Source organism: Punica granatum, chromosome 2 (assembly GCF_007655135.1).
Source record: "Punica granatum isolate Tunisia-2019 chromosome 2, ASM765513v2, whole genome shotgun sequence".
NCBI classification, from domain to species: domain Eukaryota; kingdom Viridiplantae; phylum Streptophyta; class Magnoliopsida; order Myrtales; family Lythraceae; genus Punica; species Punica granatum.
The window spans coordinates 28,528,393-28,553,584 of NC_045128.1; the positions used below are offsets into that span (position 1 = coordinate 28,528,393).

Here is a 25,192-nt window from a genome sequence, read left to right on the forward strand (position 1 = left end):
ACCTAGCCATGAAACTTAATTTCCAATAAGCGAAGTGCAAGAATTCGAAATCCATTGAAAGTTAGTTCAGGACCAATTTCTACCGGACACTCAAATAGAGATTAGTACCGGCCGCTAAGTTGACACACACCTTGTGATCTCACAAATTTTTTTTTTTTTTTTCAAATCTTCCTTATCACTTCTCTCTATATATACATACCCCCAACTACCCATCACACTGCTACTCTGTTATCTTCTCCTCCTCCTTAATCCTCCTCTTCATCTAACACACCAAGCTGCACTAATGGCGGTTCCTTCACGAGGTTGTCCTCGTCAGGCTTCTGCATTTCCCTGCCTTTTGCTCATTGTGGCTTTGGCGTCAGTATTGCTACCAGAGTGCAGCTTGGTGCGCGGAGCTCGAGTCAGATTCGAGAACGGGTCAGTTGGAGGAGATGTTTCTTCTTCCAACAGGAGGTATCTGCTGGACAATGGCCTTGGTCTAACTCCTCAAATGGGGTAAGGGTTTTTAATTTCTTCGTCTCCCTCCTCCATCTCATCATCGTCCTCCGATCTCGGTTACTCCTATATATAGATACATATATCTTACACTTAACCAATGACATATAATTTAAGCACGTACGTACACTGCACAGACTTCTGTTCTATGAGCAATGGCTACATATGCGTCAGCTAGAACTGATGCTTATTATTATAATCTCTCATGTCTCCGTGAGACGAATTTTATTTTCTTTAACTTATGAAAACTACTGACTGCGCTGAATACGATAGATATATGTGTACGCTCGCCGACAATGTTGGTGGCAAACTTAGAATATGAGATCCATGCCCTGCAATGCATTGAATAATTAACATCGGTCCCAGAAAACAGGTTGGCTTTCTATTAAGCTGTGTTGGAAGAAAAGAAGAAATCCCATCAAGACAATTTGCTTCCCTGTCTGTATCCAAATCCATCGCGCTTTCCTTCGTTTTTTCCTTCAAATGCTAGCAGTGCTGTGTCAGCAACATTCTCTTTTATTATTATTATTATTATTATTATTATTATTATTATTATTAAATTCCCATATCTAATCAATCTATTTATTGTTTTTCTTTTTCTTTTTCTTTTTTTCCGGATTACAATGAAAGACTAAGGGGCTAATTATCGGGGATGGAAGTCCCATCGATAAGAATTTTAGTTGAGGGTTAGTGTTATTGCACTAATTTCTTTTGCTTTTTTCTTAAACTATACGATAAATAGGTTTTTTTGATCATTAATTAGCTGTACCTTGATTGATTTTGAACGTTTGAGTAATTCAAGAGATCAATTGCATTTAGGTTAGATGTTGCTCTTAATTATTATCATTTATCACTTACGTAATTGGGTTTGAGTCATTTGGGGATATTCAATTGATTTTGATTAAGAAATGATTACTACTAGAAAATATTCAACTTGTCGTTTCCCATCACACGATCGTATATCAAATATAACATACAACATGGCCAAGCAAATCCACATAAATCACGAAACGTGTTTAGTGTCCTTATTTTTGTTGAGTTTTACAAATAAAACAAAAAGTACCTTTCACCTACCACCATTTTTATTGGTCTCAGTTATATATTATGTATGGAAAGGACTAGGACAAAATCTTATATGTAACGGGTATATTACGTAATAATATTATAAATCAATTAAGAGTTCATCAATACCTAGTAGTTTTTAGAAAAATCAAAAGAAAGAAATTATTATTTACAAAAGTAAATTTTTTTTATGTCTCTTGTGATGCAATACTCTGTGATGTTCCCATTACACAAAATGTCTTCTTCCTCAGAAGACTCTTCTGTTCTGTCAAGCAAAAGTGGCCCCGACTAAACCTACCAATTCTAAAGAAGATTAACATAATTACTGGGTAATTAAGACAACCATAAAAATGTCTCTATGTGATCAGATTATGCTCGCCTGCTTGTTAAAGTGGACCTACCCACGCGATCTGGATAGCTACTTTAAGTTGAAGAGAAATATCGAGTGTGGACCGTGGAGCGATATCCATGAATATAGTGAATACGTGATCTGAGCACTGTGAGGCTGATGTGTGGCATCGATAAGCATATCTAGGCTGCAATTCGGATGATAACACTGGATATCTTTCAGAAGGATGGAATGCCTTGCACTGAAATGATATGACTGATTATTATGGCGCAATCCTGTATATCGCAGCTGGTGTTATGGACAACGCAGATGCCATTAGGATAGAAATCGTCAACTAAATCTTTATAAGGGCTAGGTCAGGTAGCGGCAAATGCTGGTGTGATCGCCAAATGGTGGCCACAGTAGGAGGCGGTGGACATCGATGGTGGTCGGTGGGTGGTGGCAGCGACGAGACTGAACGTGGTCATAGGTGGCCGTGGATGGATTGGTTCTGGTTGGGGATGCCTTTGGATGTCCGGTTATTTCGATGACACTGTTTGTGGGCCTAATTGACTGTTCAGTTTATCATATTGAGCTGGGCCTGGCTCATATCTGATACATCCAACTCCGTGGATTTTTCGTTTTCCTTTTCTCTTTCTCCTCCTATTTTTCAGAAGTAATAATTTATTTTTTGTAATTTGATGAAGTCATGAAGTTGATATTGGCTTGTTCTAACATAATATAATCAGGTGGAACAGCTGGAATCACTTCAATTGTAACATTAACGAGCAACTCATCAAGGAAACTGGTAATATATTTTAATTTATATTCAATTGATATTAATTGTTATTGCCTTTATTTTCCTTTTTTTAATGACAAATTTTGAATTATTGCAAATGAACATTGAAATAAAAAAAGAAGACACCGATGGGCGATATATTATTTTGTTGATTTGTATGTTGCAGCGGATGCAATTGTGTCCAGTGGCCTTGCCGCATTGGGTTATCAATACGTTAATTTAGGTATGTCTTTCTCAATCACAACATATAAAAAAGATTAAACGAAAATATGATTAAAGTGATCGAATATCTTTCTCGCCCTGTCAAACATTCATTCTGTTTTATCACTTTCGGCTTCATATTCGATATTGTTCTTCATCGTCGTAATAATTAAGTGACCATGATCATGCGACAACTTACTTTGGAATTTTAATTCCTCTAAATCCATGTACCGAATAGAAGTTGATTGATAATTTCTGCTTCCCTCTGGCATTTATTTCTCTTTTTGTTTCCTTTTTTTTTTTTAATATTAACAGATGATTGCTGGGCTGAACTTAACCGAGATTCTCAGGTGAATTGTTGTGTTCTGTAGCTAAATGAACATTATTAACCCTCCTTAAAATTTCAGCCAGTTTTATCTAATTATAAATAATTGCACTTACCTAATTTCTCAGTTAGTTTAATTTCATCACATATGTCGAAATAATATTATTGAGAGTAAAAAATCTCATACAGAAAAATTATGAAGAATCTAATGGGTTCATAAGAGATTAAGTACCACAATCACAATCTATCAGCTCAAGCTTTTTTGTTGGAGATGAGCTCAATCGCTTATAGGACCAGTGAAATTTTACATTGTATCAGAGTGGTTACGCTTTCGTGCGCACGCCTAGGCTCACACCATGCCAAGTCTAGTTTTGAGGCAACCAAATTGCGCCTCATCTTAGTCCGGCTCCAGTGTGGCCTCATTATCAATTAGCCCCCTCCTCTCGCCCGAAGTATAAGAAAAAGTCCACCTCATGGTTAAGTCTCGAGCACGAAAGTCCAGTCCCGACTCCTAGTCAGTTCTTGAACGCGGCCGTTCAAGTCCACGTGGCACGTGTAGGTGAAGCATCAAAGCCACACCTTGCCATGTAATTGCGGGTGTTAAGAGTGAAAAATCCCAGACGGAAAAGTTAAGAAAAATCTAATGGTTTCATAAGAGATTGGGTACCACAATCTATCGGCTCGAGCTTTATGGTTGGATATAGGCCCAATCGGTTATAGGTCCAGTGATATTTTACGAATATTTTTGAAGATTTTCAATTTTAATCAAGGAAATGCCTTTTATTTTCAATTTTTTTGGCAGGGAAATATGGTTCCAAAAGCTGCAACATTCCCTTCTGGGATCAAGGCTCTAGCAGATTTTGTCCACAGCAAAGGGCTTAAGCTTGGTATATACTCCGATGCCGGGTATGATCTCATTTATAAATCTGTTGGTTCATTTACGTAAAACACCGCCTGAATGATTAATTGAATGAAATAATTCTACTGATTGCAAATGTATGTATTCCACCACAGAATACAGACTTGCAGTAAGACAATGCCAGGATCGCTTGGGCACGAAGAACACGATGCAAAAACCTTCGCTATGTGGGTGTGTTTTTTTTATTACACTGATAACCGTCTTTTGGAGGTTGCATAAAGTTTCTTAATCACCTCTTCGAGTTGTTCTAACCCGAACTATCACTTTTCGAGTGCAGGGGATCGACTACTTGAAGTATGATAACTGCGAAAACACAGGCACCAGTGCCAAGGAAAGGTCAGCCGCAAATTCTCAGTTGTGCTGGAAATCGACGTGGAGTATGATATAAGATAAGCCTTTCTTTCTTTAACTTAAGATATCATTTTCTTCTTGTTGTGTGAGTAGGTATCCTGTAATGAACAAAGCATTGCAGAATTCGGGTCGAAAAATATTCTTCTCCCTATGTGAATGGTGAGTTCAATTATTAACAAATGACTAGCAAGTCGCTTCTCTTTTCTCGGTTTTGGCTAATCCCATAGCTTCTTAAATGATGTTCAACAGGGGACAGGAAGATCCGGCAACATGGGCCCCGGCTATTGGTAACAGTTGGAGAACGACTGACGACATACAGGATAATTGGGACAGGTAACATTTCCTTGGCAAGTCGCAGGAGTCATTCGAGAATGCAGTCCCATGTTTGGTCGTATAGAGTTTGCTTTTATGTTAAAAAACTGATGTCATTAATCACTTCAGAACAGAATGACTTCGATTGCAGATCAAAATGACCAATGGGCATCTTATGCTAGACCCGGTGCTTGGAATGGTAAGGTTACTTGATCCTTCTTCTGAGGATTCTCGGTCTCTCATTCGGCAAAAAGCTGTTTCCCTATTATGATATTCTCTTTTTCTTGAACTTTCACTTATTTTCTTCTGCTGATGACTTCTTTTAGATCCCGATATGCTTGAAGTAGGAAACGGAGGCATGACCACGGAGGAATACCGATCCCACTTCAGCATTTGGGCATTAGCAAAAGTACGACTCAAACTCCGAAATAGCAAAAGCTTTTACATTTTGCATCTGCAAACTTTTCCGGTTAGTATGGAGTTCTCGAAGTCCACTCCGTTGTCAAGTTACTTACAAATCTTTGCAGGCCCCGCTGCTGATCGGATGCGACGTGAGATCTATGGACAGTACCACCTTTGAGTTGCTTAGCAACGAGGAGGTCATCTCGGTCAATCAAGGTAATAGGAGATATGGCAGATTTAGCATGTTTTGTATAGATAGTATCTATTCGAGAAATCAGAAAATAATTGTATATTGTCAATTCCAATTTCAGATAGTCTTGGAGTTCAAGGGAAGAAAGTGAAGAAGGATGGAGATCTTGAGGTGATAATTTCATCATTTTACTTTTCATGTCGTGAAACGTTTTCTCTTCTTCTTTTCCTTTTATGTTGTGGAGAAAATTTTTCGGGTGTAGGTTTGGGCTGGTCCTCTAACAGGAAACAGGGTAGCTGTTGTATTATGGAACAGAGGATCTTCGTTGGCGAATATCACTGCTGATTGGTCTGATATCGGCCTCCAATCATCAACCGTGGTCGATGCCCGCGACTTGTGGGCAGTAATATTCGAAAACTTAGTCTTTCTCTTGCACTGACATAGTTACTATCTAATTCTTACATTTGTATTTCCTTTTCGCTCCTATCTTCATTTCACAGCACTCGACTCAATCATCTCTACAAGGGCAAATCTCAAGTCAGGTGGCATCTCATGCCTGCAAGATGTACGTTCTCACACCACAGTAAGAGTCCCAGCCACGAGATGGAAAATGACACTCTGCCAGAAAATTAGCCTCAACTTACACCGATATGCTTTCCTATGCAATAGTTTACATCTAATATGTAATGTCATGCCTTAAAAGTAAGGCATGTACACTTTCCTGTTAGTTATTCATGTAGCAGACTAAATAAATCTAAATAAAACTTTTAATTACCAAATATTTTCGGTAATATTTGCAAATAGGTTCAGTTTTCACCGAGGTGCAAAAGAACTATAGTTCATACTCGCATGTGTTTATAGGAAGATAGGAGCGACTTCAGACGAATATGCATTTCTAATAGTACAGCGAAATTTGAAAATTGAGAAAAGATGCCAACCGATGGCAGAGGCTTTTATGGTTCAGTTGATCATAGACTTTTCTGTCGAATTGAATATCATGCCGATTGAGCCATTTATATCACGAGCCGTCAGAATTAGTTGCTATGACATTGCGATATAATTTAAACTTACTCATTGTCTATACCCTCTGATATATATCATAATTTACTGAGAACAGATGCAAAGTCTTCACTTCTTTCCTGATGAAGCTAAGTCCCAGCAGAAAAGGTTATTAAAAATCTGATAGAGACAGGAAAGGATTAAACAAACCATCCTTGAAGTCGGAATGGATTATATGCCTGCTCTCATCCCTCTTGGACCAGCTTGTGAAGATATTCCTGATCTGATTATTTTTTTGGATAAGTGTAGTTCCGGATCTGATTGTTTATGAAAAATTCTCGATATGTTTTCTGCTCACAAACCACTAAACCAATAGAGGCCTCATTAGATTCTCCTTTAGTTTCCACTTACAACTAGGCTTCGTGAATATGATTGAGGACAGAAAATATCTGTAAACATGTTGCGACGACATAAACTCGGTTGTAAAAATGACACGATTGGACCTTTTTCTTGCAATAAGCAAATTCCATGAAATTGACTTGACTCCTGATGATTTTCATGGTCTCCGTAAAAGATGCCGTTATCTGTCTCATTGTTGTATCATTGAGAATGAAGTAAGACATCTTTCATGGGGAATCACGTTGACAGATCATAACTTTGCCCAACTGTACGAAGAAAAACAAGAACTTTTGACTTCTTAAAAGAACTCATTCGTTGAAAAAATCTTGGCAAATATTACAGCACAGCTCTTTGGTTAATCAAATGCCGCCGTAGAGAATCTTGGAAAAACCAAGACATACTTCAACACGACAAAAGAATGTTTGCATTTGTATAAAAACAATATATTAGTTTAGCCAATAGAAAGCTCAGTTACATTTTTATTTTCTCGGACCTTTCCATATATCAGTCTGTCATTTCCTCTGAGTTTGCATTGCTAGATGAGTCCAAAAGAACCAGAGTTTATCTATTGCCGTTGTGATTGTATTTATGCCTCTTTTATGGTGGATTCAATGGATGAAGGCGTGAAGAAAAGAGCATAGTTTCTCATGGCTCTATCTCGATATCTTCTTCCAGTTGTTTGGGTTCTCTTAAGTGCCATTTTCGTGGCAGAAGCTGCAAATGCTGATCACATCAGGAAATTAGGTAAGACAGAAACAAGACGAAACCTGCTTGACAATGGTCTCGGTCGAACTCCTCAAATGGGGTGAGCAGCTCTTGTTCTTTATCTCTCAAACTTATTTCTGCATAATATGCAAATCGGAAATAAGGATCATAGTAGGTAAAATGGACCAGCTCGGAATTTCTGGGTCCTCCTTGCAAGCTTATATAATAATTCAGTTATTATATGAGGATGCATTAAAACAAATTCGACAGGAGTTGCATTTGCATTTATCTCTCTCTCTCTCTCGGCTTTGTCCATGCAGATGGAACAATTTTAATCACTTCCCGTGCAAGTTTGATGAAGAGCTAATACGGCAGATAGGTAAAAACTCATAATTTCTCCTTTTTTGCTTGTGAGGAGATTTTTAACGAAAAGCTCTTTTATCCTTCACTCATGTAAGATATGAATATGCTGGTCAATTTTATATGATAATCTTTCTAAATGCAATTAGAAAATTACACATACTCGTTTCTTTGGCATTTGCAGCGGATGCAATGGTTTCAACAGGACTAAAGGCCCTGGGATACGAGTATATTAATCTTGGTAACTAATTTGCCTAGTTTTAAAATGAGTTGACATTACGCAAATTTTCTTCTGAGTAAATTCTCATTTAATGTCAACCAGATGACTGTTGGGCTGAACTTGACAGAGATTCCAAGGTACAGATATACTTGTAGTGGCCCTATTTTTTGCAATCTCCTGATACGGGTTGAAAACGTTGCCCGTTTCACGTGCAGGGAAATTTAGTACCAAACGCTACGATGTTTCCCTCTGGTATGAATGCCTTAACAGACTACGTCCACAGCAAGGGCCTCAAGCTTGGGATATATGGCGATGCCGGGTATTAATTATTTACCCCAGATCCTCAATTGTCCTGATGATGAATCATCACCAATATTTTTCTTTCTTTTTGATATCCATGTACTTTGATGGAAAATTAAACTTAGAGCCGTTCTCTTTCTCTACAATAGATAATTAAGTATGTGGAACTATTCACCAGAGTATCATAAGGGATTTTGCCTTTTCTATTGATTCTTATGTATTGGATCAACAAAAATTCTTGAATGAGGTATTCAACTTCAGGGATGAATCGGAAAAGAAATCTTTATTGGTTCGACCTCCTGTTTTTTATGAAGAGAATGAATCTTTTTAACAAAGGATCAGAACAAAATGGGTCCGGATCTCCTGCAGAATGATTTGGAAGATCCAAAACCAGAAATAGTGGTATTTGCTATCAACAATATAGTGGAGGCAGTCAATCAATATAGATGGATCCGAAATCTGATTCAAATCCAATATAGCACCGATGGGTACAAAGGAAATGTATTGAATCGATTCTTTTTAATGAATAGATCTGATCGCAACTTCAAATATGGAATTAATATATGGATATCAGGGTTCACACCCAAAAAACTAGTATTGCTTGGAAAAGATAATCCCCAGAGCTTTTCGAGACAAGCCATACTAGAGCATGGCTCTGATAGCCTGTGGTTATGGACTGACTCAGAAATCACTTTTCAAGAGGCACTGCCTTTATTGAGTTCGGGGTTCTACTTGTTTTATGCAGGACACTGACTTGTGCCAAGACAATGCCGGGTTCGCTCGGGTTTGAGGAACAGGATGCCAACGCATTTGCTTCTTGGGTGTGTTAATGGCCTAGTTAATGTCTAAGTATTCAGGAAATAGCTTATCGAATATTCTTATGCAAAATATATTACTGTCTTGATTGTTCAAGATATTCCTAGTTCAACCCATTCCTAGTGTCAGTTCAATCATGGCCTTTTGAACTCTCTATGCAGGGAATCGATTATTTGAAGTACGATAATTGCCACAACAATGGAGTTAGCCCACAAGAAAGGTAAACTTAGAATCACTTGACAGAGTAGCATCATAAACGAACTAATGAGAGCGGTCGATTCATTTATGGGCAGATACTCGAAGATGAGCAAGGCTCTTCTAAACACTGGACGGCCCATTTTCTTTTCCCTTTGCGAATGGTACTAAACAGATTTTTTCCGTGCTTTTAAGCAGCAAAACTATTAATGCTAGACAGATTTCATGAGAAGGAACTCTGTTGCCTCTGATGCGTGTGCTTTGATCCCCCGATTTTAATAATTGTGCAGGGGACAAGAAGATCCCGCGACCTGGGCTGTAGGAATCGGTAATAGCTGGAGGACTACCGGAGACATACACAATAATTGGGCAAGGTGCAACAATATAGCTAGATATTGTACAGAACCAAGCATCAGCTCATCCTAGTGAACAGAAATGATATAATTTTACTAACTCAGTTTTCATTTTACGGGCAGTATGATATCGAGAGCTGATATGAATGATAAATGGGCCTCTTATGCTGGACCTGGAGGATGGAACGGTCTATACTCCACATTATACAATCAAATCTCTTTAAATTTACACTTCTATTATTTTGCATTGAGCTTAGTCGTGCTGTGCTGAATATTCTGTTTCTTTTCATTTAGATCCCGACATGCTTGAAGTGGGCAATGGAGGCATGTCCATGGAAGAGTACAGATGTCACTTCAGCATCTGGGCCTTAGCTAAGGTACTTCTCCAAGCCTTGGCCCCGTCAGTTTCTTCGTACGTTGATTTCTCTATTCTATTTGAGTCGATGCCTCATGTTTTTATTTTTGGTCATGTGAAGGCCCCGCTTATTCTAGGATGCGATATTCGGTCGATGGACAATGACACATATTCCTTGGTTACCAACAAGGAGGTTATTGCAGTCAATCAAGGTCAGAAAATAGGAATATCTAGCCAAATTACATCAGAAAATATTAGCGTCATTCCTTTTGTACTAAAATGCTGATTTCTCACAGATAAGCTAGGGGTACAAGGAAAGAAAGTTAAGAACGGCGATCTAGAGGTGACAGATCTAAATAAGTCGAACATCGCAGATGGTTTTGCCCAGACAATTGTTTATATGTAACTTGTTAATGTGGATATATTGGTATATATAAACAGGTTTGGGCTGGTCCCTTAAGTGGCAACAGGGTAGCAGTAGTCCTTATCAACAGAGGGACTTCTAAGGCAACAGTAACAGCCCAATGGAGCGATATTGGTCTCGACTCTTCAGCTATTGTGGATGCTCGGGACCTATGGGAGGTTTGAATCCTGAATTATTTTCTCTATTAGACGCTTAAAATGTCGTCTGTATTTCGTTTTTGTTCACGCTTACCTATTACTTGAGTTCTGCAGCATTCAACCTCTGCCTCTGTGAAGAATGAACTGAGTGCAACCCTCGATTCTCACGCATGCAAGATGTACGTCCTCACACCTCATTAGAGGATAGGAATAACATCAACTCCATGTTCATGGGAAAGGATGTTCTTTGTTTGTTTTACCGTTTCTATATTCGCATCAGCAGGATGTAGTGTTGCTATTTGAAAGAGATTGGAACAAAATAGCTTAACGAGCTATATATGAATTCAGTGTTCCGGGTTTTTAACCGTACAGTATGTTGAGAAACGTCCTTGAGAATGAAGTCAGTGTACTTCCTTAATCAATTTGAGGTTTCGAAGGGTCAACAAAAACAATTCAAAGTTTACGAACTTTCAGGCTGAGATTAAGAGAAGTCATTCGTCAACATGTGTAGACGCACAGACTCCCCTAAATCCATCCCAAACCTTTTCTTTCAGTTCCCTCTCCAATCCTCAATCCAACTATTCCCTTTCTTTGGTGCTATGAAATTGGCGGTCCTCCCTCCGCCTATCATATTTTTCAGCTGGCTTCATCCAGAACCAAGCTGGCATGCTGGCAGGCGTATGTGTGTAGGAAAGGCTACTGCTACATAAGCTAGTTGGCTATGACAACCAGCAAAGCCAGAAGCAACTCGATCCTATTCTCGTTGGATTTAGATATAGATGGAGAATCTATAGATCGTAGTAGCTCATCAATCTCACTGATACAATCCAATTTCATTTCACAGCGTGGCCAAAAAGAAGAAAAGGAAAGAACTTAGCTTGAGGACAATTGCTTATTCAGCTTGCAGTCAATCTCACCACATGATCTGTGCTAAAGGAAAAATGGGTTGCATAGTTGGTGAAAAAGGTTGGTTTTCAACAAGTTATGCCAGACATTGAAGTTCTCTCCGAGTTGGTACGAACGAAATGTCCACTATACTAAGCACGAGGCGTTGTGCTAATCTAATGCACAATTGGATGCTTTAATCCAGGAAAAGGATACTGTGATGCTGATAAAGGTTTATTATCACGGGTCTAGTCACACTTTTAATCCCACGTTAGTTCTTCAATGATGTTATTAGGCCCATGGTGTTGCATACGGAAAATTTGTGGATAGGGCTACGAGCCTAAATTGGTGGGATTTGTTTGGATCCGTGATGTTACAATTTGGGAATCAACATCTCATTCCCTTCATTTTCAGAATCCGACAAGAAGAATATGCCACTCGTTACATTTCCAAAAGATCAGCATTTACAGCTTTTCATAGAAGTCCTGAACTTCCTTTCATAACCTTTCTTCTTCTTCTTCTTGTTCGAGAGATAGAGATGAAATCTGATCAAATCAGTCAACTCTAAAACCCTTCAAAGTCCAAATTCATGATTGAAAAATTTAGAATTCACTGAATTCGAATTAAGCACATTATTTGATCACATAAACTCTTTTCAAGTGCTGGAATACAAAATCAAAGATAAGATTCATGAGTATACTTAAACATTGGAATGCTTCAATTTAAGCTGTGAGAATCCCTCGGGGCCGACAGAACAGGACAGATCTCCGCTGCTCACTGCAGCCCCTAGACAGAGGAGCCAATTCCAAGCACATCCTCTTCTTCCCTTCAGAGAGGGGCTCATCTTCCTCTTCTCTTGTGCTACAGTTTCTGATGCGTGGATGCTGACGGAGCATCTGGTGTCCACTGAAAGAAGCAGCTGCTGCCTCCGCTGGCGCTGGTGGTGGAGATGCCATTTCTGCAGCCCTAGGCAGCAGCGGAAGAGATTGTGGAACTGTAATTGGCTTATTTGTCCTCAGCAGCATTTGGCCAACATTGATTGACCCACGTGGAGTCTCGGTCTCTATTTGCTGTTGCTCTTCCACTTGATCATCATCTTCAGTCTCCTCGTCCTTCTCTTTATTATTCTGAACAGAGTTCCAAAACCCTTCATCAAGCTCCTCCACCATCTCATCACTCTCTTCACCGATTTCTTCTTCCTCAATTTTGCTTCCCAAGTCAGAGATTGGACAACCGGAGAAACCAAGAACAAGGCGGCCTTCCTCTCGTTGGGCTTGGAAGTTGTTCGGAGATGACACAGAGACAGCTTTGAGGACTAACCTTCCACAATCCCGACGGGAGCTCATGTGAAGAGATGCCCCCTGTTGGTGATAAAAAAGGGAAGGAAGTGGAGGAGGGAATGACTGATGTTGATCCCGTCTTCTCTTCCCAATTCCAACTTCGTACTTTTCAAAGCACGTCTTATCTGTATCAGAAATTTGTGTAGGTGTCTCATGCTTCTCTTCGAGTTCCTCACCTTCCTGTCTGATGTTGCATTCCAACTCTGAGGGAGAAGATGGGAAGAACTTCTCGGAGCCTGTCTCAGAACCAAGGCTCTCAGTACAAACCTCGAGACTCTTGCTGCTCAAAGAACTTGCAGACTTCTTCACAAGAGGGTGAACATATGGAGGTGGAAGTGAAGACTTGGTGGGCTCTTCATTTTCAGCCTTTTGAGTTAGCATAGAGCTCCAACTGCTATCCACTCTGCTCTGATCCTCCAGAACTCTCCTCTCTTCATCCTCTTGATCTTGTCTATTGCCTTGTGAGTAAGAATCGAAAACAGAGAGTTTGTTCTCTGGCAACCATTTTTTGGACAACATATCAGCAGACAAAGTCTTGCGTAGTGAATTATTTTTTATTGTTTTGCAATCAGAGTCTAAGATGGAAAGGATGCCCTGCTGCCCCGGACATGCCATCATAGTTGTAAGCTGAAGAAGACTATATTACCTGTTCAAAACAATAAGCAATGCGCATGTAAGTTCTATACTTACTGCAATCATGATTGGAGGAAGAAAAATAATAGAGCCTTCACCACAAACAGAAGGACAAAAGAATTATGTATATGAGATCAAGGGAGACCCTATGACGATAAGAGTAATGTTTGAGGGGACTTGTACAACTTATGAGGAAATGGACAGGTGACTTGGGTATTTATACCAGAGGATGGGGAAAGATGAACTCTCGAGAATTGGGTTCCTTTGGGCCATAGATGACATATTAGCTCCAGATTCCTACTTTTTCTTGTCCATTACTTTGGCGAGCAAAATGAATGTGTATGATGCGCTGTCTGAGATTCAAAGTGAAACTAGGGGTCCAGTATGAATAACGTTCAGTATAAATGCTTCTTTAATTGATTTCACATACAAAGTAAAAAGCGTAACATAAAAATCTATTACATCATTTTGGAAATAAAGTAACAACTAACAATTGAATGAACTAGTGCATAAAGTAAAATTTTGAGGATAAACGATTCATAAAGTAAATCCATGACTTCAGCTGCTAGTGCAGTCCTTAGCAGTAAAAATTGATATAGAGCTGAGCAACGTGGATGAAGTCAGAAAGCAAGAACAAAATGAACAGAAAACAATGACAAATTAACAGAGACAGTTCTGTGGAGACCGACACTCCCTATTTTGTACCTCATACTGTTCCACCAAAGCTTCTCTGAAAGCTGTTATTCATTACAAAGTTTCTCATGACACTTAGAAGCACGGAATATAAGTAGAGCCCAAGTTCAGGAATATTATGAACAGTTTCTGCAGCCTACAAATGATGAGCTTCTCAAATGCAAAGGAAGACTGTACGGCAAATTTGTCCCAAGAAAATGCGTTACTTAAGAAATCCCTCCAGCAGCAAATGAATCAGCTCCTTGGCAGTTCAGATCAGCAACTTTTAATTTGAGACCCTAATCAAGCTGGTGAAGTTAGTTAACTACACCCTGCTGAAGACGAGAATATGATAATGAAATATCGTATTGGAAAGGTAAAGTCAGGTGTCACAAGAAACCAGAAACAGCTCATATAATTAGCGAAGAAGACAATCTTACTATGGAAAATCAACAAATTAAGCGGTTCCAGCACTTGTCAATGGAAGCCCGGACCTTTCTAGGCTTGCAGAGGTGCTGCACAGCTTTTTCCCATGTAAGCGGTTTTGGTTGCAGATGTTTCTGCAGCATTAATTCAAGAATTTTTGAAGCTCCGAGGGTCCTCTCACGCTTGAAGAGCCTAAGTACTAGTTCGTCAAGGAACTCTCTTCCATCTTGAGGCGGATCAAATTTCTCTCTCAAAGCCTTTAAAAAAATGTTGCAGGTACCCAAATCGGGATCACACCCTCGGTCCATCATATTGTTTAAAAGGTTTATGGCCCTTGCCATGCTACCTTCCTTGCACAGAGCATCAAGAAGTATGTTATATGTAATTACATCAGGTTGGCACAGTGAATCCCGATAAAGCATCTCATTGAAAAGCTCTAAGCCCTTCTTCACATCCCCCAAATTGCAGTGGCCATGAATCAACGTGCTGTAGGACACAGTATCGGGCATAAATCCTCTTCCCAACATATCATTCCACAATATGGTAGCCTCCTCGAGCTTTCCCTCTTGACATAACCCTTGAAGCATCACACTGTAACAGAACTCATTTACAGCACATCCCTTGTTTTCCATGTCTTTCCACATAAGAAGAGCCTTCTCACTGCTTCTAGTCCTAAAAAAGTTCCTCAGCAATGAGCTGTAAATGAAAGCATTGGGCTTTATCCCATTACTCGTCATTTCCTGGAGAATTTCCTCAGCTTCATTCGATCTTCCCTCTTGACAAAGTCCATCCATGAACACCCCATAGACCACCTCATTGGGCTTGCAGCCCCTTCCCAGCATCTCCTTCCACATTCTCCTCGCCTCTTCATATTTTTCCTCTTTGAACAACCCATTTAGTACAGAAGAATAAATGTGCTGATTTGCGGGGAAGCCCCTTTCCTCCATAAAATTCAACACACGGATTCCATCAGCAGCCCTCCCTGCCTTGATAAGTCCATTGATTATGGTCCCATATGTGACATCATTAGGCACACAATTACTATCAACCATTCGATTTAGAAGTTGTACGGCCTTATCCAACTTCCCCTTCAGGCACAAACCGTGAATAAGAGTATTATAAGTTACTTCATTAGGGAGACAACCCTTAAGGAACATGTTATCGACTAGATTTGAGGCACGTGCCAAGTCACCCTTCTTGCACAACCCATTTAACAGTACATTAAAAGTCACGGAACTTGGAAAGCAACCCTCAGTTTGCATCTCATCCAACAGACAAATTGCCTCACCGATTCTATCCTGCTTACACAACCCGTCCATCAATGTACAGTAAGTAAACACATCGGGGGCAGAGTTCTTGGCGGGCATTTCTCGTAATATTTCAACCGCTCTATCAACCAATCCCAGCTTACAGAAAGACTTTATGATCAGATTAAAACTGAGCACATTTGGGGTTATGCTGACATCCTTAGCACTCATAATACTAGAATAGAATTCCACAGCACGATTGTATAGACCAGCTTGGATAATAAGGTTGAGCACTGAATTGAATGATTTCACGGTGCGCTTGCACTGGAACTCATCGACCATCCGGTAGAACAAGTCGATGGCTTTCTCGGGCAACCGGGCTTTCCCGTAAGCCTTAAACACAGTAATGAAACTCCTCTCGAGGAAGACTCTACTCTCGCGTTTCATCCTCTCAAATACCTTCTCGATGGACCAGAAATCCCCCGAGCTCGCATAGCTATCAATAAGGGAATAGAAGGAGGAGTCACCCAGCTTGTAGGAGCCTGACTTCGGGGCCGACTTGAAGATCTCTTCAGGAATTGCGGTTTCAGTATCCAATTGCTTTCTGGCTGAAGAGTCGCAGAGTGTTGGATTAGAGGACTTACATGGGACTGAGAAAGATAGATTCTTCTTCGCTCCCAGAAGTATCGGATTCAATCTCTTGCTTCGGATAATGCGAAACAGCATTATCATCTCTACGAGATCAAGCTCTGCTCTTCCCGGCAACTGCTACAACCCTTCAAGTCATCTTCTTGCAGGGGATTCGAAATCTGAGAAGAGAAATTGCTTAAAATGCTAATAATTTCAGAAACAATGAACTGCCCAGATTTTATTTAGGTTAGCTGGAGAGACGTTGAGTAGCTCAACCTCGAAGGAGCAGGTAGAGAATGAGCTCGGAGGTGCAAATCAATGGCGTCTGAGAAGTGGACAGAGGACCAGAGAGAAGGCAAGTCGGAGCAACAGCGAGCTGCGGTCTGCTCCGCATATGGGTCAAACCGCTACTGAAACGGGTTTGATAATCGAATCGGGATGACAGTTCCGGTTCGGTTCGGCTGTTCCTGTTGCCGGTTCTCAGTCTCTCACGCTTAGAAAATCACATATTGCACCCCAAAGTTTCTATATTTACAAATTGTGACTACTTGTCAATTTCTTTTTTGGCCAGTATTTTCATAGTTTGCTAAACCTCCAAGGGACTTGCATCCTAATCCCTAGCATCATTCGAGATAGCCAAAATGGCATGCCGATGATTTTGTTACAATAACGTATTGTTCTTTGCAGTATTTATGGAAAATTGCAGGTCGTTCTTAATCGAGTTTTGTTATCATTCATAGCAAATGCAGTTGTAATCAAACTTATGGATGCCGAAGGATTGGTGTTATAATAAACTTCGAGGTGCAGAGGTATTTTGAGTAGGGGTGTGCACGGGTATCGGGTATATTTGGAATCGGTTTGAACCTACCCATTATGGTAGGGTCTAGGTAGCTCATATTGACAATAGAGTAGGATCCAGGTATTAAAATTAGGAACCGGTGAAAAATCGGTTCTGGTTCCTGCCTCCAGGGAATCAGTATCCGGAACTGAATATTTAAAAAAGAAAAAAGAAAAAAAGAGGAAAGAGTAAACCATTTGGTAAATTAGTCAGATATTGGTTTGGGTGTATTTCATATATTTGTTAATATATCATGTCAGCTTTGATCATTTTGCAGCATAACATTTTTGCAAGCAACGTTGGTTTCATTCTTCGGGAATCTTGCCAATGTTGGTCTTTCATGCTTCAATGACGGTACCGCTTTGGGACTTTGTTTCACTCTTTCATCTTTGTCTGCGACTTCTGAGCCCAAATAAAACAAACTATTGTTCTTTTACTTTGGTAGTACTACTTGAAGCATAATAAAATATTTATTAATTTTCAAATTTTTACCTTAAGTTTTTATTGCTTTTCATTCCATTAGGCCCCTTAACCTCTAGATTGTTATATATTTAACATATATGATGTTGTGTGAATTGCGAAAGTGGCTATTTTTCCTCAGGTCGTGCAACTTTGATGGACTCTATACTGTACCATATGTGTCACACATGTGCTGGATGAATATTAGAAGAATTATGGTGATTTATGGAGGACTATTCAAACAAATAGTACTCAATCATGTTTGTGTGTCGTTATTTTTTTTTCAATGTTTAATTCATGAACGTATTGTAAGGACATATTACTCTTTGTTGTATGAGATCGTATTATGGATATTTTAGTTTTGTGGATAGATTGATAAGACATATTATTATTTTTTATTGTTGATTAATCTAAATCTATATTGATATTCTATTTGGCGTGATTACTGATTATGGATGTGATTTTTTTTGTTTTATTCAGCTAGACAGAAAAAAAATTACAGGTTCCAACAGGTACCCGAAACTTGTGGAACCACAAGTTCCGGGTAGGTTCTGGTTGCAAAATTCAACAAGATAGGGCCATGTTCCAAATTATTGGAACATATTCCTTACAGTGTAGGGTCCGGATATCGTGAAAAATACAGGGTATTTGGAATCGATCACTCCTAATTTTGAGCTCAAAAGGTACAAATTAAACTGTAGACAAAATATAGGGTGCAAAATGATGTGTACAAAAGTATAGGGCGCAAAACATAAATTTCCTTCAAACGACCAAGCAAGGGGCGGATTAGTTCACCTCCATCGTCGTTGAGCAGCAAGAGCCTACTGGAAGTCACTGAACAAGTGTAACGGTCGAGAAACCCGAACATGTATGTCGCTGCTGGGTACTTGTGCTGCTCAAATTCTTACTGCCCAAGTAGCGTTACCGTCATTGACACGAGCTTGAAGCTCCCGAGGCTCGTTCGCTGTGCTCCGGTGTCAGTTTCTTGCTCGCAGGAGGATGGCAGGTCGGTGGGCGACGGAGGGGCAGTCAAGACCAGAGGGTCGGGGACGACCGCGAGAGGGCGGAGGCTGCTCAAAGTCCGGGAGGAGAAGCGGAAGCGCGAGTATGATCGGCTCCACAACTACCCCGCCTGGGCCAAGTAGGCTTTACCCACCAAGTGTTTGAGTTAACGTCTGCTTGATTGTGTTCGTGTTAAAAATCTTGATTTATGATTTTAAAGAGGGGTGATGTCTCTTCCTTACTTAAAGTTGGCTATTTGATGGAACGTTTTTATGATCGGTAATGCTCGCAGGGTCCTTGAAGACGCTTGCAAGGATGATGCCGAGCTTCGAGCTGTTCTGGGTGATAGCATCGGGAACCCCGAGCTTATGAGGAAAAGAGTATTTTCACTTTACATCCTTCCGATAAATATGTTGGCATCCATTACATACATGGAACATGTGATATGATGGTCAAGGGATGATAAAATGGGGAAAAATATTTCATTTTCTACTGGATATACAAAGTTTCAAGGCCATGATCATGCAATGAGCTCGAGATAACTAAGCAGTAGATCTTTGTAAGGCTGTTGGATAACAAGTTAGTTGATCACTTTATGTTCCAAACAAGAAAGGGAAAAAGAGATTAGACTACTCTTTGTTAAAGGAGATTTCCACTTCCTGTGCGGTATTATCTTTCAAAAGTAGCTTGCCTTTTTCCAGTACTACTTTTCATTCTTCAGTCTTGTGATGTTTCATGGCAGAATAAGTGATAGACTTCATGATCTGTCTCAGGTTGAGGAAAGAGTTCGAAAGAAGGGTCAGGATTTCCGCAAATCAAAAACTGGTTCTGTCCTCGCCTTCAAAGTTAGCTTTAGAAAGTACTTGCCCTCTCTCCCTGTCTTTTCCATTCAAGCACTTAAAACTCTGATGATTACTCTCGGATAAGGAGCAATTGTGCCATAGATACAGTTTTTTGCTTCATGGGAGTTGCACCTGCTGATTATTCGAGAGACATCTTTTTTTTACTATTTATAGAAGGACACTGCATTGAGACATCTCTGTAGTAATGTATTTATCTTTGCTCATTTTGCAGCTTCAGTCCTACCGGTTCATACGTATGGTTTGAATTCTATGGATCACCCTCTGATCGGGAAGTTGATCTTGTTGGAAGTGTAAGTGAAAATACAGTTATTTCCTTACAGTTGCTAAATATTTAAATATTTTGATGAGTGTATTGGATTGGGGATGACTATTGTTTAGCTTTCAGTACTTGCCTTTGTATACTTTTGTCAGATAGCTCATGAGGTCTGATACGTACAGGTGATTCAATCATGGTATGTTATGGGACGCCTTGGTGCTTTTAATTCCTCTAATCTGCAGGTTAGAATTCTTGTCATACAGGAATATCTATCTAGCAAGCCATATACTTGTGCAGAGTAAGTTAGTCATCAACTATCTTTTAATAAAAAGATGGGCAAATATGTGCCGAGATATCTTTTCTCGGATTGATTCTCCTTTTCTTTCCTGGCAATATGGAGTGAGTTTCGTAATGAAAAGAGAGATCAAATTTGGGGCATGAATTAGATAACAAAACTGTTGCAGATCATGTAATCTAAGAAAACTCTGAATGCAAAGATCCTATCAATACCTCACCTTGCCCTTTCGATCAGTTTATCAGTCTGTTATTGATTCTAAGGCATATGTGTGGGTTCTAGTGGTGGTTCATTTTGCACAAGATATATTTTTCTTTAGCCACCAATGCTTCACGTCCAAGGAGAAATCTCTAGGTGTATGTCTGATTCTCATTTCCACAAAATGATTAGGTGCATATTTTTCAGATATTCCAATTGTCTAAGAGCAGATCTTGGAATTGGAATAAGATTCCTCTGGCATTTCTTGTCATCAGATTGTTATTCCCCTAAAAACTAAAGTGTATCTATTGCAGCTGGTGAACATGTCGGTGGAATATGATCCCCTTTATGATGCTGACAAGGGAATGAAAGTAATGCCATCATCATTTCATGATATTGGTGATGTTGAGTTCCAAGACAACTGGGGTCGTTTTTGGTATGATCCTGATTACACTCCATTTCTTGCCTACTTCATCTCATTCTCCGAGCATATTCTGCTCACAGTACCCAGATATTTTATGGTTTTGATTCTGTCGTATGTCTCTGACCTCAGGGTGGATTTGGGGACATCGGACTACTTGGCCATCGACGTGCTCCTCAACTGCATGACAGTACTAAGCTCAGAGTAAGTCTCAATATCAGGATGTCAAATCATAGGAAAAATGCGAATTAGCTTTTTCCTGGTTATATTCCTCTTTTATTGCATGTATTTGCTCCTTGTAACTACACAACTTTTTATTGCAATTCTTTTATCGTGTCTGGCAGATACTTGGGCATTCAGCAGATTGTCTTTGGTGGTCGACGAATCGGTGATTGGGAAGAAGGGATGACTGACCCCGAAGACGGATACAAGTCCTTCAAGATTTGAAGAATTTAGATATGGGATTACATTAGCTTTCTTACATATTCATTTTGTTTTTGGCATTTCTTTTTCTTTTTCCACACTGTATATGTACATTCTTAGGTGTCCAAAAGAACTGAAATTGGTCTAAGCCAACAGAACATTATGAATCATATCCAACAAGAACAGCAGAAACAATATCATATCATGTAACATAGTTTCTGAAAGCAAAATCATACAGAAGATGTTCTTTTTCATTTTTCTCCTTTTTTTTTTTTTTGGGTTAAGAATAATATAGTCAGAACAGAAAGGTTGGTTATATGCTAAATTGTCCCTAGCTCAATTTCTACCTTGGGTGGCAAACAAGAACCCTCGGAAATGTCCGGAACTCGAGCTTAAAAATAAAACGAGTATCCAACAAGCTAGGAAAGGAAACTGGAGATTATTCCCTCAACTAGATGAGAAACGCCTCTGGCGACTCTGCAGGTACTACTCATCACAGGGGGTTGCGGCGTAACTGAGCCCAAAAGTTGGAGAGCTAAACTGTATAGTTTTGCATCATCACGACCGGATACCTCGAGACATGAAGAAGTTGAAGTCATGGTGCTTGAATTTGTGCTGCTTAATCCAGCGCCAAGCAGTCTGCTGATAGTAGATGGCCATCTGAAGGTCGTCTGTCCCGGGACTGAACCAGACCTCCCCGGACATCCTGTAAGTGCTCATGGCAAATGGAGGAATCACTGCTGTGTGGGGGAGTCTACTCTTGGCTTCACCTCCGGCTTTCTTCCCAGCTAGTTGCATCTTCTCGCGCTTGATGTTTTCGGTCTCCACGACCGGCAACATTCTCTTGGTGCCTGCAGAAGCATTTTGCAGAAGTCACTGATTATTAATGCTGATGCCTGCAAATATTTTAACTTGCTTATGCTCGAAATACCATATGAACCGAGACAAAAGAAGCGGATGTGAACAACCCATGCATGAAGTGAGGGAAAGGACTCGACCTCTTGACTTCCTGACACATCCGTGGCTTCCCGAATTAGGAAACGAGAAGCCAAAGAGATGGACCTCATGATCCCAATAGACGCTAATAACATGGAAACATGGAGGGAGAGAGGAGAGAGATTACATGGAGAAGCTGAGCTGAGCTTGTGAAATGTCATGAACGATGCATTCAACTCCTTCACTGTGCTGATTGGGACCCGGTAGACTGGGTACCTGAAATGATAACAAAATCACTAACAATTTTCATCCATAACTCGCCTGCTCGAGGATTCATCGAGAACATTATTCCTCCAAATCCCTCTGTTTAGATCGGATATTTTAACCCCGATCCTATTCTACATCCCAGAAAGGGAAGAAAGTGCAATCCCATAATTCCTTGGGGTACTAAATTCGAATTGTAATTAGAACCTCTGATAGTAAAAGCCCTTTGGATCGATTAGGGATGGTATTAGTCAAGTGTGAAGAGGTCCATAATATCCTTATCATAAACATGTGCTAGTAAGCTCGGTCATCTCTATTTGTTGCAATTCTAGTCAAGTTACATCATGAGATAGGATAACCGAAAATTTTCTCAAAAAATAGAGGAAGAATAAAAACGTGATTACATACCATGCAACTGCCACCCAACTGTGAGAAGTCAGATCGCTGCTCTTCAAAGTTACTAATTCAGGGTACCTCTCGATTAACGATCTTACCTGCACATCCGACATGTATATTTGTATAACATTAAATTCCATCACGCAAGCATGTTACATTTAGTTTGTATTTGATTACAAATTAATAAAATAAGTGTTTAAAAACTTGAGAAAATGAATAGGAGAGAAAGATACTGATGGAAGATATTGTCTTAGAAAGATCAAAGATAATGATTTTATCTACTTAATGAATGAGTCAAAAACCATTTAATGAGTAAGCAAAAAAATTTGACTTAATAAAATATGTCATTTTTCACTCATTGGTTCTCTCTTCCCCTCACAAAACATTTTCTCATTGTTATCATTCCTATGCTCTCCCTATATATTCCTTCCTTTAACTAATTAAGTGCTTAATTTTTAAGCGCTTTATTTATCACACACCACATTAGTTTACAGTCTTGCGTCTATAATTAAATCAGAACAAAACCTCCCCATAAATTGACCGGTGATTTGATTTATGTATATTAACTAATGCATAGCTCGTCTGGTTCAAACTTATAAGCGTGAATGTGAAGTACACATACCCTTTCAGTAAGAGGAGGACGCCCGTAGGGATTGACTATGTCGTTGTACTGACAGCACAGTTCGCCAACCTCTTCTGTGTTTCCCAATATTATTATTTCATCTGAAAAACACAAAAAAAAAAAAGAGTCCATACAATAAAACTAGGATTACTTTCTTTTCTCTGAAATAAATCATCGTAGGAGTTATGATTTGCACCTGTTTCCAAGCTCGGGTGATTATCCGATGAGCTTTTAATTTTCTCGCCGGTGAAAGCATTGCTCTCAGATTTGGTCGCTGATCTTGCCTTCATCATGGGAATCCTTAGACAACAAAAATTTTAGTCCAACTTATAATGCAGAAACTCAACTCATGTTATCCGATATATAACAATGTGATATTCTTACTTTACAGTTCGTCTCTTGGTTTTAGGTTCATACTTTTGCAAGATAAGAGTTTTGAATGTAAGACTCAAATCGCAGTTCGATGACTTTGCTATGAGCATGTACTCAGAAGGAACAACGGAGAGGCCTAATTACCTAATCTTTCGGCGAGTGAAGAGCTGCAAGGCAGAGAGGGAAGGCCAGTAGTACTGCATAAGACAGTCGCCATTCGGGAGCCTTATGGGCACCCCGACCCCGCACGCGCTCCACTGGTCATACGAGTCCCAGAAGTCTGACAGCTTAAAGCAACCTTCCATGTGGCTCATCGTCCCGCTTTCAGATCCTGCGTTCTCACCTGAACTCTCAACGGTGCTACTTTTTGCCTACCAAAACACAACATCAAGAAAGGAGAGAACATAAACTTAGTCATGTCCTAAGAAAGAAGAAGAACACAGTTTAATTATCAATCAACAATTTAAACTATGGGAAGAAATTGCATGGGAAGAGATTATAATTGGGTTAAAAGAAAAGAAAAAAAAAATTAACATTCATAGCTTCATCCCGAACCTCCGATCCTAAGGGAAGACCACTTGAAAATATTTGAAAGCATAAAGGGAAACCCCATCCACTTCTAGAAAAAATCAATCGGTAAAGATATTTAACTCCTAGACCTTAATCGGAGGCATGCTAGCCCTTGTACCATCTGAGCCAACTTATTATTGATAGTTTTGACCCGATTTCGGTCACGGCTAAGTCTAGATCTAATTAATGACTAGTATGGGCATCCCGCGCAACGCTGATAGACAAAAGTTGTGTGGATAATTTGTCAAGTCGACCCCATTTCCGTGGCCACCTATTAATTAATGGATATGAAGAATCCCGAAAAATAATCAATTCACGTGCGTGACTCCTGTTGCGCTAAGAGCCATTTTTACAGAGAGACGTCATTGAATGCCCGCCGCATGCGGGATAAATGAAGAGGCCCCAACTTCTTACCGGTCCATGGGCTTATGCAGTGTTAAGTAGAACCCAAATTTATATTCGCATCCCGAAAGCTTACAATAAAAAAAAAATATGAACACACACATAAACTACAAGAAATTTATTACCAAGGGGGACTTGGGAATTAGAGTGATGGGGACGGTAGGAGTGGTGGCGTCCATTGCATACTGCAGATTTGTGAAGTTGTACCGAGGCAGCAGCCTCCATTCCCACTCTGTCGTTAATTTCATCATCTTCTTCTTTTCGTTCTCCTTCTCCTCTTTGGCTTTGTACTTGTCGACATATATATATATATGAAATTAAATAATAAAAAGGAAGGGCCAATAAATAAATCAGTTACTGATGATGGAAAAGCAGAATTTAATAGTGGCAAAGAG

At 39.7% G+C, this 25,192-nt stretch overlaps 6 protein-coding genes across 18 annotated transcripts; 3 read left to right on the forward strand and 3 right to left on the reverse strand.

The window, feature by feature from the left end:
* The first annotated feature begins 180 nt into the window (after positions 1-180).
* LOC116194117 (alpha-galactosidase-like) lies at positions 181-6,163 on the forward strand. The gene is made up of 15 exons (XM_031522846.1): positions 181-495; positions 2,635-2,693; positions 2,851-2,907; positions 3,201-3,235; positions 4,013-4,116; positions 4,225-4,300; positions 4,407-4,465; positions 4,574-4,639; positions 4,730-4,813; positions 4,927-4,991; positions 5,119-5,201; positions 5,320-5,410; positions 5,506-5,555; positions 5,647-5,787; positions 5,885-6,163. Exons 1-15 carry the CDS (start codon positions 284-286, stop codon positions 5,969-5,971), a joined length of 1,269 nt encoding a protein of 422 aa, XP_031378706.1. The 5' UTR covers positions 181-283; the 3' UTR covers positions 5,972-6,163.
* A 1,161-nt stretch (positions 6,164-7,324) lies between these two features.
* LOC116196931 (alpha-galactosidase-like) lies at positions 7,325-11,047 on the forward strand. Its single transcript, XM_031526890.1, has 15 exons — positions 7,325-7,587; positions 7,808-7,866; positions 8,032-8,088; positions 8,170-8,204; positions 8,283-8,386; positions 9,113-9,188; positions 9,345-9,403; positions 9,477-9,542; positions 9,669-9,752; positions 9,855-9,919; positions 10,026-10,108; positions 10,208-10,298; positions 10,383-10,429; positions 10,528-10,668; positions 10,762-11,047. Exons 1-15 carry the CDS (start codon positions 7,430-7,432, stop codon positions 10,846-10,848), a joined length of 1,212 nt encoding a protein of 403 aa, XP_031382750.1. The 5' UTR covers positions 7,325-7,429; the 3' UTR covers positions 10,849-11,047.
* Positions 11,048-12,140: 1,093 nt separating this feature from the next.
* On the reverse strand, positions 12,141-13,894 carry LOC116195796 (protein FAF-like, chloroplastic). The gene has a single exon (XM_031525155.1). The coding sequence runs from the start codon at positions 13,488-13,490 to the stop codon at positions 12,255-12,257; it is 1,236 nt and encodes a 411-aa protein (XP_031381015.1). The 5' UTR covers positions 13,491-13,894; the 3' UTR covers positions 12,141-12,254.
* Positions 13,383-16,894, reverse strand: LOC116195795 (pentatricopeptide repeat-containing protein At4g20090). Of its 11 annotated transcripts, none has more exons than XM_031525150.1 (3): positions 16,757-16,894; positions 14,618-16,659; positions 13,383-13,518 (listed from the first exon to the last, which is right to left on the reverse strand). In XM_031525150.1, exon 2 carries the CDS (start codon positions 16,580-16,582, stop codon positions 14,627-14,629), a length of 1,956 nt encoding a protein of 651 aa, XP_031381010.1. In that variant the 5' UTR covers positions 16,583-16,659; positions 16,757-16,894; the 3' UTR covers positions 13,383-13,518; positions 14,618-14,626. The 11 variants fall into 11 exon arrangements, with proteins under 11 accessions (XP_031381010.1, XP_031381013.1, XP_031381003.1 ...); XM_031525153.1 differs by having other exon boundaries at positions 13,390-13,518; positions 14,672-16,659; XM_031525143.1 differs by lacking the exon at positions 13,383-13,518 and adding an exon at positions 14,126-14,476 and having other exon boundaries at positions 14,672-16,659.
* A 1,659-nt stretch (positions 16,895-18,553) lies between these two features.
* Positions 18,554-21,487, forward strand: LOC116198058. Its single transcript, XM_031528373.1, has 8 exons — positions 18,554-18,918; positions 19,072-19,159; positions 19,553-19,638; positions 19,854-19,932; positions 20,081-20,140; positions 20,706-20,827; positions 20,945-21,016; positions 21,157-21,487. The coding sequence occupies exons 1-8, from the start codon at positions 18,644-18,646 to the stop codon at positions 21,257-21,259; spliced, it is 885 nt and encodes a 294-aa protein (XP_031384233.1). The 5' UTR covers positions 18,554-18,643; the 3' UTR covers positions 21,260-21,487.
* Positions 21,469-25,062, reverse strand: LOC116198056. Of its 3 annotated transcripts, none has more exons than XM_031528370.1 (7): positions 24,923-25,062; positions 23,970-24,196; positions 23,650-23,753; positions 23,454-23,554; positions 22,844-22,929; positions 22,359-22,447; positions 21,469-22,086 (listed from the first exon to the last, which is right to left on the reverse strand). In XM_031528370.1, exons 1-7 carry the CDS (start codon positions 25,046-25,048, stop codon positions 21,794-21,796), a joined length of 1,026 nt encoding a protein of 341 aa, XP_031384230.1. In that variant the 5' UTR covers positions 25,049-25,062; the 3' UTR covers positions 21,469-21,793. The 3 variants fall into 3 exon arrangements, with proteins under 3 accessions (XP_031384230.1, XP_031384231.1, XP_031384232.1); XM_031528371.1 differs by lacking the exon at positions 24,923-25,062 and adding an exon at positions 24,485-24,637; XM_031528372.1 differs by lacking the exon at positions 24,923-25,062 and adding an exon at positions 24,381-24,493.
* Between the last annotated feature and the right edge of the window lie 130 nt (positions 25,063-25,192).